Raw genomic sequence first — 15,134 nt, forward strand, 5'->3', positions numbered from 1 at the left:
TTCTCTTCTTTCTTTGTTTTCTACTCTTTTTTTCTTTATTCTCGGGGCGGGGGAGGGGGCGGGGTTCTGCCCCTTTGTCCCCCTCCTCCTCAGCCCTCACTCTCCCGAGGGCTTCCCTGTGTCTCTGGCACTCTCAGAGGCATCACTCAGGCATGGCCCATCGAGCGCATCATTCGGTGTGGCGCATCGGGGAACAGAGCTGCCACCTCACTGATCCACTGCCTCCCTCCACGGGGCTGGTTCAGGCCATCCATCACTTAGATGAGCCAGCAGGCCAGGCACCCTTGTCCATTCAGCCATGAGGAATCCTTGTGTTTTCTGAGAGGCAGGGAGTGCTTTTGGGATCTTTGTCACAGGTGCCTTGGAGCAGCTGACAGGGAACAGCAAGGGGCCTATGACACGCAGACCATCTCAAAGTGGGATCTAAGGGAGCAGGTACACTTGTTCACAGTGTCTGCTGAGGCCTAGCCAGATGAGCTGGGCTCATTCTTTAAATTAGGGATTTAAGTTTGCTATAAAGAATAGCTTTCCACCGCAACAGTGCTAAGACCCTGGTGAGAACCACTGAGGATATTTGATACAACTCTTTCCTTGGTGACAGCCTAAACTGGAAACTAGCTTATCTTCGGAGTCAGATGGACTTGGGTGGACAGCTCAGCTCTGCCATTTATAAATATATGTGCCTTTGAGCAAGTCACCTGACCTCTCTGAGCCTCACTTTCTCACCCAAATCACATGGAGTAATGACGATTACGTGAGATCATATAGAGACCTCAGTTCCGTCTTCTTAGATGGACAGCCCCTCTATGTTTACTAAATGTCTCCATGAGAGCCGTTATTTTCTAAAGTGAATTTTATAATTCAGTAGGAACTATATATGTTATCTCCTTTAATCATCAACACAACCAAGGTAAGAAGATATCATTTTCTCCATAGAAGCAGAAGGATCATGCCCCAGCTCCACTGTACTGCGTTAACTGGGATCTCAAATACAGGACCACGTGTTGGCTCAGAAGCCCACTGGAGGGGACAGGCAGTGGTCACCTGGGAGGAAGGATGGACTGAGTCACAAGCAGACGCCAGGGCTGGTGGTGGGGGCCAGAAGTACATCAAAGTCTTTCCTCTGGAGATTCCCAAACGTGTTTTCCCTTCTTCGAGCTGAGGTACCTGGAAGTTCCCTTACTTTTTCCATTTCCAAGAACAATTAATTAAGGTAGTAACAGTGATAACCACTGCCACTTGGAGTACCATGTGCCAGGCCCTGTGCTTCCTGTGCTTTTTCTTATTAAAGTCTAACTAAAAGAAACGACCCCGTGAGGTTGACACTTATATTTTGCAAATGGGAAACTCAGGCTTAAGAAAGATTAACAATGTGCCCAAGGTCAAGAAAGAGTAAATGGTGGGGGCACGATGTGAACCCACGCAGATTCCAGAGCCCACACTCTTAGCCTGCTACTGCCATTGAGGACAGGGCGTTTTCACCCTGTTTCGTTTGTTTCATTTGTTAACTCTCCTTTTAAAATAGGTATTTTTATTCTATTCAGTGCTACCTGTCTGAATCTTGTTATTTCTGGTTGTTTTCCAGTAATCAAAGAACTGTTTACAAAACCCTACAGTGTAACCATAACCCTACTCTGGGGGAAAAGAAAGTGGTGAAAGTAACATTTCCACCTGACTCCCACACCCTAAAAGAAGAAGTTATTTCCACATTCTCAGCTAGACTGTTTCTCAACTGGGTGGGAATTTCTCCACAAGTGATGGTGGAAGGAAAAGGCACTCTGAGCTCTGCCAACTCCAACCTCCCGAATACAGAGAAGTCAGGCAATGTTGAACACTTACCTTATGACCATTTGCTTGTTGGGGTCATAGAGGGACATGAAAAGCTCAGCGTCTTCCCCAATTCTGCACACAAAGTTTCTCACAAAGACATAGAGGCTGTGGGTAGGGGATGAGGAGATCCGGGAATACATTCCATAATCAGGCTGATCTTTTGACTGAGAGGTGGAAGGAAAAGGGAGGAAAATGGAGAAAATTAGCACAGCACCACTTAGGACAACAGAAAGATGGCCCTGAATATTAAGAATCATGTAAGTTTCAAGCCTAAAGATTTCAGCATTATATCCAGGCCTTCCACCAAAAGTTCCTGCTGTCTGAGTCAAGTCACTTTGACTCTCTTGGCCTTGATCTTGGGAAATACCACAAATGACCCAGACTTCCACATAAAGTTTAGTGTCATAAAAAGCACAAACTATAAAAGAAAAAAAATGCTTAAACAGACTTTATCAAAACTAAAAATTTTGCTTTTTGAAAGACACACTTAAGAAACTGAAAGTCCAGGTACACACCGGGAGAAAATTTATTTGCAAAACATGTATCTGATAAAGAATTTGTATCCAGAATATACAAAGAGTTCTTACAACTCAATGTCAAAAAAATCAACCCAATGAAAATGGGCAAGGTATCTGAACAGACACTTCACAAAAAAAAGATACAGATGGTACAGGCCAGTAAGCACATGAAGAGATGCTCAAAATCACTAGTCATTCAGGGACATTCAAAACAACAGTGAGATACCACTACACAACCACTAGAATGGCTAAAGTTAAAAGACTGACAATATCAAGTGCTAACAAGAATGTAGAGGAACTGGCACTCCCATAGATTGCTGATGGGAATGCAAAATTGTACAGGCCTTTTGGGAAATAGTATGTTGGTACCTGAAAAAGTTAAATATGTACTTATCACATATGCTCCAATGATTATTATCCAGAAAAATTAAAATCATATGCCCACACAAAGATTTATATGAAAATGTTCACAGTGTTATTAGTTATAGTAGCCCTGAATTAGAAACAACCCACACATTCAACAACTGATCAATGATATATACCATTGGCAACTGGTCAATGGTATAGCAACTCAGCAATGAAAAGGAAAAAACATTAATACATACAACAACGTGAACTTCAAAAACAGCATGCTGAGTAAAAGAAGTCAAACACAAAAACCATATGGGACTTCCCTGGTGGTGCAGCAGTTAAGAATCACCTGCCAATGCAGGGGATGCAGGTTCAAGCCCTGGTCCAGGAATAACCCACATGCCACAGAGCAACTAAGCCCGTGCGCCACAACTACTGAGCCCACGTGTCACAACTACTGAAGCCCACGTGTCACAACTACTGAAGCCCACGTGTCACAACTACTGAAGCCCACGCACCTAGAGCCTGTGCTCCACACCAAGAGAAGCCACCGCAATGAGAAGCCTGCACACCCCATCAAAGAATAGCCCCCACTCGCCGGAAATAGAGAAAGCCTACATGCAGCAACGAAGACCCAATACAGCCAAAAATAAAAAATATATATTAAATAAATAAATAAATTTATAAAAAAAGACATATGATTCCATTTTTATTAAATTCTAGAAAAGACAAAATATAGTCTCACAAAAGGAGTTGCCTGGGGCTTGGGACTGGGGAAGGGGGTTGACTGCAAAGGAACTCAAAGAAACTTTTAGGATCATGGAGCTATTCTATATCTTGGTTGCGGTAGAGTCTGCCCAACACTACGTATTAATAAGATCCATTAGACTGTAATTTTAAATGAATTCATTTTATTGTATGAAAATTATATCCCAGTAGAGCTAAAAATAAAGTTGCTTTCAAACAATACACAGTGGATAAAATACTTTTTAAAAATATAAATCAGATTATGTTAACCTTGTAAAGATTGTTTCCTTGGAATCTTTTATTGGCTTCTTACCACAGTTGGAATAATATTTTAGCTCTTCCCTATGACCCTTAGGTCCTATGAGAACTGGCTCCTGCTACCTACCTCTCCAAAGCATTGCCTTCACTCTTCCACTGTTCATTATGGCCCATCCATACTGACCTTCCTACTCCTTGAACATTCAAAACTCAGTCCTACTTCGGGGCCTTTGCACTTGCTGATCCCCCTGCATTGAACATCTTGTCCCCAGATCTTCCCAGGCCTGCTGCCTTCACATTATACAAGTGTCGTCTCAGATGTCCCTCCTGGGAGAGGCCTTTCCTGATGGTACCTTTTAAAATAGCTCCTGATTCACTCTGATTCACATAACACTAATTGATTGCCTTTTAGCAACTTATCGCCCTCTGGAATTATTTACATTTTTAACATTTCTTCTTTTTTCCTCTCTGGAATATAAAAGGTCCGTGAGAACAGGAAACTTGCCTGGCATTAAACCACCTGGGGGCTGGTTGTGGAATGAATCAAGATCCAAGTACAAAAACACAATAAAATGCATGTGGTTACTGAGGATCTCAGGTCATAGGACAGATGTCCCTTTGAATAATATATAGTCTGGTTAATTAGATTATTATTTTAAGCTTATGATGTGCTAAAAGCCTGCTTCACTTGGCCAAGCCTAGTTCACAAAGCTCACCATCTCTTCCTTGATACGCTCTGTGATTTTATCAGTCGCTTCTTGGTGTGCATGGAACAAGCTGATGACGCTGGTATTATCAGGGTCCAAGATATTTCCATCTTCATCTCTGACAATCAGATCAAGCTCAAGGATTCTGAAAAGCAAAAATGTGAGATGATAAATCAAGGGAGGTTGAAGCCTGTAGAACGCTGGTGAGAAGTTTCTACCAGAAAGCTCACCTGATTTCTGAGGATCATAGGCTCCCATAGCACAGCTCTATACAGACAGCCTTGAACACAGCTGGGAGTCACACTGATATAGCTCAGCCTTTCTGGGAGGTACTGTGGTAGTGTGTATTAAGAAAATTTTAATGTGTATTTCCTGTGATACTGAACTTAGAAAAACAATGAACAAGGATGTGTGTTGCATCAGCAAAGTGTTGAAAAAAACTAAACTAAAATGTCAGTCAAAGGGGGAATGACAAACTGTCATCTGTAATGGAATTCTATGTAGTTGGGTTTTAAAAATATGATATAGCTTTGATATGTTTAATGATATGTATTAGTGAAGAAAAAAAGTCAAGTATGGAAAGATGCATACAGTGTGTTTTAAGTAAAAAACAAGCAAACAAAGAAACCAAGGGAGGTATGTTACCTGGGTGCATGTACAGAGAGAAAGGTATGGACAAAATGCACCGAACTACCAACATGCGTGCCTGTGAGGAGAGGTAGGGCACTGGGACTAGGAGGGGTGGAGGGGTCAAGGGAGAATTTTGCCTTATCTCTATTTGTTTAATGTTTATATAACATAACATAATATAGTATGATATATAATACATATGCAGAGAAGGTATTCATGTACCGCTTATTCAATGATACCTTGAAAATAGTCATTGCGGGAGAAATCTCACATATATCCATTGTTACCCACAGTGTGCTCTTTAGCTCTGTGACTTCCAGGTCACAAGATTTTCCCTGTTTGGTATTGATTTGTTTCAACTGCATCTGCCATTCCGATTGGCATCAATAATACTAGTAACAGCAAAATAGTCACACAGCACTTGCGATGAGCGGTACCTTAAATTCTTCACACATATTAAGGCATTTAACTCTTGTAACAACGCTGTGAGGGAAGTACTATTAATACCTGCATTTTACAGATGAAGAAAAGACTGAGGATAATTTACCCCAGGTCACATAGCTAGTAAAAAGTAATACGGCATCCTAGTCTGCACTCTTAACCTTTATGGTATACTTTCAAGATAGGAGGCTCGCAGAGGCAGCACTGGGTTTGTGGACAGGGGTTATGTTTGCACAGGTCCTAACCTGAAGCTGCTTTTGCATCTGATGTTGACATGGAGGACCTCAGTTGTCCATACAAACAGGGGAGGGGGCGGTGGGCTGATGGAGACTCTGAGAGGAACAACGGTGGTCCTGCTTAGGCACCACTACCACCAAGCACCAGACGGGGTCAGGGCAGCAAGGACAGATGAAGGAGACTACGTTTTCATCTCTTATTTGTCAACTGAATTGAGAGGCACATCTCTCATGTCATCCAAATGCAAACAGAAGGGAGCCAAAGTTCACCCATTTGTCCACATTCATTAGGAAATTAACTTCCAACTAGATATGACTCATAATGTTGCACAGCCATGCTGCTGAATGGGCAATGCTACGGGGGAATAAATGTATTCAACTAATGCTGAGCAGAGGCTCTCACGACCTGGGAAAAGACGAAGCACAGTCAATACGTAATTTAATGCCGAGATCTCTCTAGCTCCTTTCTCTTCGAAATTTATCAAAGTGGATTCGGTTCTAAAATGTATGAATAAAACATTCTCCCGGGTCCAGCTGTCTTGGGATTTGAAGGAATCATTTGAGGATTCCTCACTCCTTGGATACCAAAGACCTTGTCCATTACCAGTTTCATTTGAAACTTGGAAGCTTTAGTAGACAAGGGGCAGGATTGATGGGGTTCCCATGACCCAAGATCAGGAGAGGCTTCTTCCCAATAGGACAGCAAACCATTCATTTTGGAGAACTGAGCATTTTGACAGTTTCTCCTTAGAAGGTAGCCCCACTGCTCTCTCCGTTCAAGAAAGTGATAAAATGAACCCAAGACGAGGGCAGGGGAGGAAGTCCTCACTGTATGCCTTTTTCAAAACACTAAAAATTTTTAAGGTGAAGAAAACAGAAATGGCTTTTTCTGTGGCTCCCCATCGCTCTCTGGACAAATCTGAACTTTTCCACCTGGTACTCATGCCCTCACGATTCCAGCCCCTGTCTACCTTCCTCTCCATATTCATGCTCATCTCTCAGCTCCTCTCAACTTCCCTCTCTCTCTTTCTCTAAATTTCTTCACCTAATAATTCCTGCCAGTGTTGTGTGATGCAGGGCAGGTGTCACCCCCTGCCCTGTCTCCTCCCACCCTCTTGTTCACGCTTCCTCCTCTCATGAAACGCGTGACTTCTTACTCAACTGTCTGCTTACTTCTCTTTCTCTTACTAATCCTCATAGTCCACAGGAGGCAGTAGAATGCAGTGGTTAAGTGCTTGAACTCTGGAGCCAAGCTACCTGGTTCAAATTCCAGTGCATCTTGGGCAAAATGACCTAATCAGCCTGTGAGCCTCCATTTCCTCATCTAAGAAATAGGGATGATAATAGCACCTGCCTCACAGAGTTGTCGCGAGACTTAACCGAGTTAATGCATGGAAAGTGCTTAAAACTGTACCTGGCAGACAGTAAGCACTCAGAAAGTTATTATTAGTTCTCTTTGCTTGCCTTTTGTTGTTGTTGTTGCATAGAGAGGCTGTATTTTGTAAATGTCTGTGTGCTGAGGGCCTCTCGGGTACTCGACAAAAGTTTGATGGCTGAAGGAAGGAATGGGAATTTCTGGGGGAAGAAACAGGCTGATTCTGACCAGTCCTCCAAGACTCAGAGTCCTGCTTCCCTGACTCTCACAGACTGAGGCTGATGGTCCTCATGCTGTTCCTGACACTCTGACCTGAAATCTGGCCTTCTGGTTTGCAGGAAGCTGCCTATCCCCTATCAGAGCTCTGAACCCCCGAGACACCAGGCCTATATTAATTTAAGGTGCACAAATCTCTCTCACTTCCAGCTGAAGTCATCAGGGAAGTGAAGCAAGAAACAAGGGGCCCCTTAGCTCAGGGCCTCTGTCTCCGAGGATGTCTCTCACTTCCCCAAAGGCAACTGACTGAAACTGAAAGCACGGTGCTGATCCAGGCGATGCTGTAGAGGGAGGCTGATTTAGGCAGGATCCTCTTTCTCCTTTCACCACGATTCACCTACTGCATGCAGATCCTATGCCCAGCACATAGAAATGAATCTGCCTTAGAGGAGCTCCCAACACAGCATGGGAGACAGGCCAGTAAGGAGGTAATTACTGGTCAGGGTGCTAAGGGCCTGCAAGAGTGCCTAACCCAGCCAGGGCGGGTGGAGGAAAATCAGGGAAGGCTTCCTAAGAGTGGTGACCATTTTTTCCATCCTTGGTCCTTATTGTCAGAAGCCCCCATGAGGAAACATCTGAAGGTCACAGATGCCATTACTGCAAAGCAGCAAAACGTCCTCAATTCCCACATCCCAGCTGCAACCATGCTCAGCTAAAGATATCACTGTACCAATGGCAGCAACAGCTGCAGAGCAAACCCTTCCTGTCACTTTGGGATGATGAGCACGCTAAGCAGATTTGGACTCGCCTGCCAGCTGCCAGCAGGGGAACCAGCAGAGGGATCGTGCTCCTGGGATGGGAAGCAGCCATAAGTTGGACCCACTGGCTTTCCTCTTTGGATCATCTTCCTAGTGCGTGTGACAAAGGCAAGGAAGCCTGGCTGCTAGGAAAATTTCTTTTTTTATTCCCACTTAATAGGCTCTTTCCACTTCCCCCTCAGGCCCTACGTTCCAGGCTTCTGATCCACTTTGCAGTCTTCTGAACATGCTATGTTTTCTCATGCACTCTCAGCCTCCCTTTTTTTAAAAACCTACTTAACACTTCTTTATCTTTCAAAATTTAACTGTGGTCACCTCCTCCAGGAAGCCTTCCTTGACTTCCTTCTCCAAATTAAATTAAGAATGCTCTTGCCTCCTAAGCCATCAAAGTTACCACAATACATATCAATAGTTTACTTGTAGCTCACTCTTAACTGGACTGTGGTCCCTTAGTGTACAGGAACTTTTATTTCTGTGGCCTCAAAAAACCTAGCAGGGGGCTTCCCTGGTGGCGCAGTGGTTGAGAGTCCGCCTGCCGATGCAGGGGACACGGGTTCGTGCCCCGTTCCGGGATGATCCCACATGCCGTGGAGCGGCTGGGCCCGTGAGCCATGGCCGCTGAGCCTGCGCGTCCGCAGCCTGTGCTCTGCAACGGGAGAGACCACAACAGTGAGAGGCCCACGTACCACACACACACAAAAAAAAAAAAAAAAACCTAGCAGGAAATCAGGCCAATCATAAGTGCTTAATACATGTTTGTTGTTGGGATGAATAAACAAATAAGTAGGATGTTTGGAAAGCATTCACATAATCAGGACGGGGAGGGCCTTTACAGTTCTCAAATGTTATCCAACTAGTATAATGGTGAGGCCCAGGGGCTCTAGAGTCAGATTGCCTGGTCTAAATTCTGATTCTGCCATTTACTAGCTATGTGACTTTGGACCTGTTACTTAACCTCTTTAAGAGCCTCACCTTCTTCATCTGAAAAAATGAGGATACTAAAACTGCATGCCTCATAGAGTTGTTATAAGAATTAAATAAGAGGGGCTTCCCTGGTAGTGCAGTGGTTAAGAATCCACCTGCCAATACAGGGGACACGGGTTTGAGTGCTGGTCCGGGAAGATCCCACATGCCGCGGAGCAACTAAGCCCGTGCACCACAACTACTGAGCCTGTGCTCTAGAGCCCGCGAGTCACAGCTACTGAGACCCACGCGCCTGGAGCCCGTGCTCCACAATAAGAGAAGCCACCGCAATGAGAAGCCTGCACACCGCAACAAACCACAACTAGAGAAAGCCGCGCACAGCAACAAAGACCCAACACAGCCAAAAAATAAATAAAATTTAAAAATTAAAAAAAAAAAGAATTAAATAAGACAATGGATGTGAAACACAAAGCTAAAGACTGGTGCATGATAAGCTTGGATTAGGTGTTAGTGTTAGTTATAATGTTATTATCATTACTATTATTATTAGTGCATTGTCCTGCCTCAAAAAATTGTTTCACACTCTCCTTAACTTCACAGCATTCAAACTAACCGATTTCTGCTTCTTTCCCTTTGAGGAAATGCTTTTGTAACTGTGCATATGAGTTAGCTGATGGCATGTGGCTTAGATTAATGTAGGATGAGGAAGGGACATTAAGTCTCACATTGAGATTTAAGAGAGAGCTTTGTAAATGCAGGAATAAAATGACAACTAAGCCGAAAGTGAACCAGCATGACTGTGCTCCCCAGCCCCTTGGAAGTAGGTTAAATGAGTGTCCTAAATCTCTAGCCGGCTAATAACCACTGGATAAGCAAGCCTCTCTCCGCTTGCATGTCCCTGGGTCCCGCGAGAGTGATAGCAAAGGCACACAAGCACGGTCGTTGGTTACAGCCTTCTCCCAAATAGAAAGTGGCAAACGCGCATCTAAAAATGAAACCTAGCTTCTCGTAGGAAGAAGGGGAAGAAGTGGGGTGGGTGGGGAAAGAAAACATCTTTTTGGAGGAAAGAGACATTACTTGTTGCCATAATCAATTCTGGACGTGACTTTCTGCTTCAGTTCCTTCAGCTCGTCCTTGGGCAAAGTTCCTGAGAGGAGCTGTGACCGCCAGTCCATCAGGTCGTACATCATGGACTGCACCTGTTGGAACCGCTCCTTTCTGCTGGCCTAGGAGCAGAAACAGGAAACAATCGCAGTCACCTGCACCGAAGGTCTTGGGCCTCCATCTGGCAAACTGGGCCAAAGTCAAGCATGCATGTTCAGGGCCCATGGCTCGAGTGCCTCTCTTGGCCCCTACCCAGCTGTGAAGGGATTGGGTGGTGGTCTGAGTCATTGACATGTTTCCTCCCCCAGGGCCACAGGGGTTTCTCAAAAGCAAAAGTAATAATCCCAATCACTTCCTGGCTTAAAAAAAGAGGGGTTATTTCTGACTCTTATCCAAAAAGTTACATGTTGAACAGGAATGCCATGAACATCTGCTGCAATGCATGTCTCAGAGGCCAGGCCCTTTAAGGCTGAGAACCAGGGCCACGGCTCTGGTGCAAAAGGCCTGTTTCTAGGGCAGTGTTCCCCCAAGTGTAACATGCATACAACCCAAGGGACATGAGATGGTTTTGGTGGTACAAAGACACATATTAGGGACCCATATGGTGATTCTCCTCTAGTCTCTTCCCAACCTTCTGTTTAAGGGCAAGAGAAAGTTGCAGTTTCATGGCAATATGACTTTAACCCCTCTCTCACATTTGTTAATTTCTTTTTTTTTTTAACAAAAAGAGAGAGAAGTTCTTTGGCTCCGAGCTTTTGACAGGTACTATTAGATGACATTGTTTTGTTTTCATGTATTTATTTGAATAATGTTCTAATTGTGCCAAGTGCTTTTCGCTGTGCATTTGGGAAGCACGTGTGAAGTGATAAAAGTATATATACCTATGGGGTCTTTCTCCCCAGATTCTGGCACAGAGCTCTTAAAATGCTTGGAATTTTCTAAGTGATAGACGTGTCTTTTCTTATTCACAACGAGCCCGTTTTGACCAGACCTGAGTCTGTGCTAATGAGATGAGTCCTAGAGAGCTTCAAGAATGGGGGCTGGCTGTCAGAGGAACCAACCATGTGGTTAGAGGGTTGGAACTTCCAGCTCCAACCCCCAACCTCCAGGGAGGTTAGAAGGGTTGGAACTTGATTCAATCATTTAATCATGCCTATGTAATAAAAGGTGGATAAAAACTCTTGAACAACGAGGTTCTAGTACCTTCCCAGAAGGTAAACATATTGATGTGCTGGGAGGGTGGCACGCCTTCCCTGGGGAAGGCATGGAAACTCTGTGCCCATCGCTACCCCAGTACCTTCCTCTGTGTCTCTCTTCCATTGGCTGTTCCTGAGTTGTATCCTTTATAATAAAACTGTAAAAGTAGTACTTTCCTGAGTTTTATGCGTTGTTCTAACGACACACGCAACCTGAGGTGAGGTTGGAGGGGTGTTGTGGGAGTTCCCGAATTTGTACCAAGTTGGACAGATGTGTGGGGAGCCTGGGACCCGGGACTTGCAACTGGCATCTGAAGAGAGGGCAGTCGTGTAGAACTGAGCCCTTAAACTCTGGGGAGTCAGTGTTAGAACTGAATTGAATTGAATTATAGGGCATCCAGTTGGTGTTGGAGAGTTGGAGGATTATTGGAATGACACAGCATGTTGTAAAGTTCCTTATGTAAGTCATTTAAGTTTACTAAAAAGGGAGACAACTTAGGTTTTAAGTAAATACTTCATGGGTGGTATGCAGATATGGTAAGAATCATGAAACTGGAGGTTTAAGGATCACTTTACTAGGGTAAAGGGCACGATGGACTTGCAATTCAAAGATTTCTTAAGGAAAACGCCAAGCTTCCACGGTGCCTGTGTATGTGATGTGTAAAAGGGGTGGTAGAAATAAATAATAAATCACTTTAGCCTCAAGTCTGCTGTTTGCCCCCTAAACTGTCCTAACAACCTTTGGGAAACTTATAGAATGGTAACTGAATATGCCCATTACCATATATTATGAAATATCCACATGGGAGTCAACATTTATGACCATAAAATGTGACTCTACAAACAGAGCGTGTGCAACAGCAGGTGTACACGATGCTGTAACAAATATGCAGTAAGCCTTGGTTGACATTTTCACTCTCAGTTTAATGGTTTTCTTAGCTGCTCACTTTCATTAGTTTTAGAAACATCAAAGGAGGATTTTAAATTAGATTTACTTCAATACAGGGAAAACTCGTATAAAATACGCTCTTTGTTTTCCAGGGTCAAAGCTCCCTCATAGATCTGAGGACAACAGTCATTAGTTAATTAATATACGAGAACAGTATTTCTCAACGTGTTATCAGCAGACCACCAAATCAAAATCTCTAAGTTTATTAAAATGCAGAGCCCCATTGAAGGAAGCTGAATTTTTAATAGCTCTCCAGGTGATTCTTAAGCATACTCAAGTTTGATGATTTTTTCAGTAGTTTAAAAAAAAATAGAAGGATCACACCAGATGCCCATTCACTACGGCTCTGTCACTAGCTCGCTGTATGGCTTTGAGAAAGTCACCTAACTTCTCTGGGCCTTGATAGCCTCATACTGTTTGCTATACTATGTCAAGGCTAACTTCCATATTTGAACCAAGCCAAAAACTGCAAGAAGCTTCCATCCCAGGGAGCAGGGTTTTGAGTCTTACCATGTAGAGCTGTTTCCAGATGCTGCCCCATTCCCAAAGTGTCGTTGTCACTTCTTGTGCCAGAGGAATTTCTGCAGGAATAATGTTCTCGATATTTCTATGTAAGGTGGGAGAGAAAATGGTGTGAAATTGAGACCCAGGTGCTAACAAGATAAGATGTTGGCAAATTTGCATTAAGCTACAGCTGCTGAGAGGGGCCTTCCTGGCAGGAGACTAAACCGCCTCTAATATCGACACTAATTACATTATGCAGATGCAAGGGACTTCCTTTTTAATGTCCTCCTTCCCTGGGTGGGCCCTCCAAGCTCATTATTCAGGAGTAATCTACTTTAATTCAGTTCAAAGGCAGCTGCCAGTGAAAAGTTTGATTCTCCAAATTTACTAATACCCCATCAGAATCAGATCTGAACACGAATCAATTTGCACTGGATCTCCCATCCAGTGAGGGAAAGAAGATGAATAAACACAGCACAAAGAAGACGGATCGGCTGAGCATCCTTCACATCTGCCAAGTCAGGTTTTCAAAGTAGACAGGACAGTGACATCCATGAGCCACTGGAGGGTCAAGTGTGGGGAAGGATGGCAAATACCTTTTTTTCTCCACTGTCACTTCTTTGATGTGGATAAAGGATTTAGGAAAAATGCCCTGTTGGGGATAAGATAAGACAAGGTGAGATAGCATGACTTGTCCCTACAGAAAAAAACTGACCCCGGGTCTTCATGATTTTTCCAAAAGCTGCTAGCTGGTAAAAACCTCAAACTTTACAGGAATAATCTCAGTCCAAGAGAACAAGTGGTAGGTGCCAAATCTACTCTTTTAGGTCTGGTTCCTCTCCAGTTCTTTATCAGTTGTTCAGGATCCCACAGTAACCCTAGATTCCAAAGGATGCTCCAACCCCATTGCGGACACTCATCCTATCAGATGGGCAAGGCTGGAGTGCCTGAAAGACTCACTCTAAGGGAGAAAAGTGTTCTGCCTCTCGCCTCTCCTGCCCGGGACAGCAGCCACCCTTCACAGTCAGGAAAGGTCAGGTCCTGAGGCAACAGTGTCCCTGGTTGCATATGGGTTGCTTTGATTTGAGATCTCTTTCTCTCTGGATTTATTTTATTGTTCATGATGGAGGAAGGAAAAAGCATCTATTATTTCCTTGCTCTATAAGCTTAGCTCCATGAAGAGAAGTTGATCAACTACTTGGAAATTCCTTCATAAATTCAGCCAGCGTGTACACTGGGGACATCCGGTCACTGCGCTAGACGATGTGAGATGTAGAGAGATGAGCAAAGCAGGCGCTTGCTCCCATGGAGATGGCGGTGTGCTGTGGGGCTGCGGCAGGGGAACTCCCTGAGGGCGGAGACTGGACCTGTCCCTTCTGAGTCATGCTGCACACATAGGTGAGGAAATGATGAATGCCCCAAGCAATGCTAAAGAAAGGCAGTAGGGGATAAATTTCAAATAAAAAATGCACGATTCCACGGGACTCGAAAAATCATATGTGACTGGCATATTAGGAAAAGTTTCGGGGAGAAGAGAGCTCTGGAGGTTGACCTTAAAGAATGAGTGAAAGGGGAAGCCACTGAGGCACAGCGAGGAAATCACAGGACACAAGGAGGGGGGAATGGAATCAGTCTGCAGAGGAGCAGCAGTGGGAGATGAGTGCCCAGGGGGCTGGCAGGGTCATGTACAGACATCCAATATTGTCCCAGATAAAAACAAATTGACCTCACCTGCAACATTTTGTGCTTTAGAAGGTATCCCCTATACCAGTCTGCAAAGAGAAAACAAAGAAACAGGTTTTTCATCTATTCGTACAAGTTCCTTGCTGGGTTTTGTTGTTGTTGTTTGTTTTTCACTGGCAAAGAAACTATTGAGAAGTGCTTTAGACCTTAAGTACAGATCAAAGCCCTAGGATTCAACAGTTTCTTGAATTAGTGGCCAACATCTCCAAAAAGCATCCACAAATACAGGGATTTCACATAAAAATGCAAATTTCATCCTTCTTTTGAAAGAACAGGAGGCCCAGAGATGGTGGCCAGTGCTCCCGCATGGTTGCAGTTGGCTAGTGGGGAGAAGCAGCTGGTCCCATCAGACAAAGCAGGCGCCTCCAACTCACCAGCCTCTACCTAGCCCCTCACTTATTTCCATTAACTGCCTGGGTCCTTCCTGTGTTCATATGCATGATTTCAACCTCTGCCTTAGGGACACAGAAAGGCTGAGAATGTCTGAGGGGGTTTGGCGAACATCCTAAAATAATGGCCGCAGTTCTAACAGCAGCAAATTGTGTCTAAAATGTGATTTGCAGAAGTTAGTCATTACAAAACAGACA

General features: G+C 44.1%; 1 protein-coding gene across 1 annotated transcript in view; it reads right to left on the bottom strand.

The window, feature by feature from the left end:
- DOCK2 (dedicator of cytokinesis 2) overlaps window positions 1-15,134 on the bottom strand; it is a 408,357-nt gene that overhangs the window by 363,203 nt on the left and 30,020 nt on the right. The window contains exons 3-8 of the mRNA XM_024753337.1: window positions 14,536-14,576; window positions 13,401-13,456; window positions 12,811-12,907; window positions 10,129-10,277; window positions 4,421-4,556; window positions 1,840-1,994 (exon numbers count right to left, since the gene is read on the bottom strand). Coding sequence (XP_024609105.1) covers window positions 1,840-1,994; window positions 4,421-4,556; window positions 10,129-10,277; window positions 12,811-12,907; window positions 13,401-13,456; window positions 14,536-14,576 — 634 coding nt within the window. The remainder of the gene's footprint in view (window positions 1-1,839; window positions 1,995-4,420; window positions 4,557-10,128; window positions 10,278-12,810; window positions 12,908-13,400; window positions 13,457-14,535; window positions 14,577-15,134) is intronic.

Source organism: Neophocaena asiaeorientalis, unplaced genomic scaffold (assembly GCF_003031525.2).
Source record: "Neophocaena asiaeorientalis asiaeorientalis breed wild unplaced genomic scaffold, Neophocaena_asiaeorientalis_V1.1 scaffold268, whole genome shotgun sequence".
NCBI lineage: Eukaryota > Metazoa > Chordata > Mammalia > Artiodactyla > Phocoenidae > Neophocaena > Neophocaena asiaeorientalis.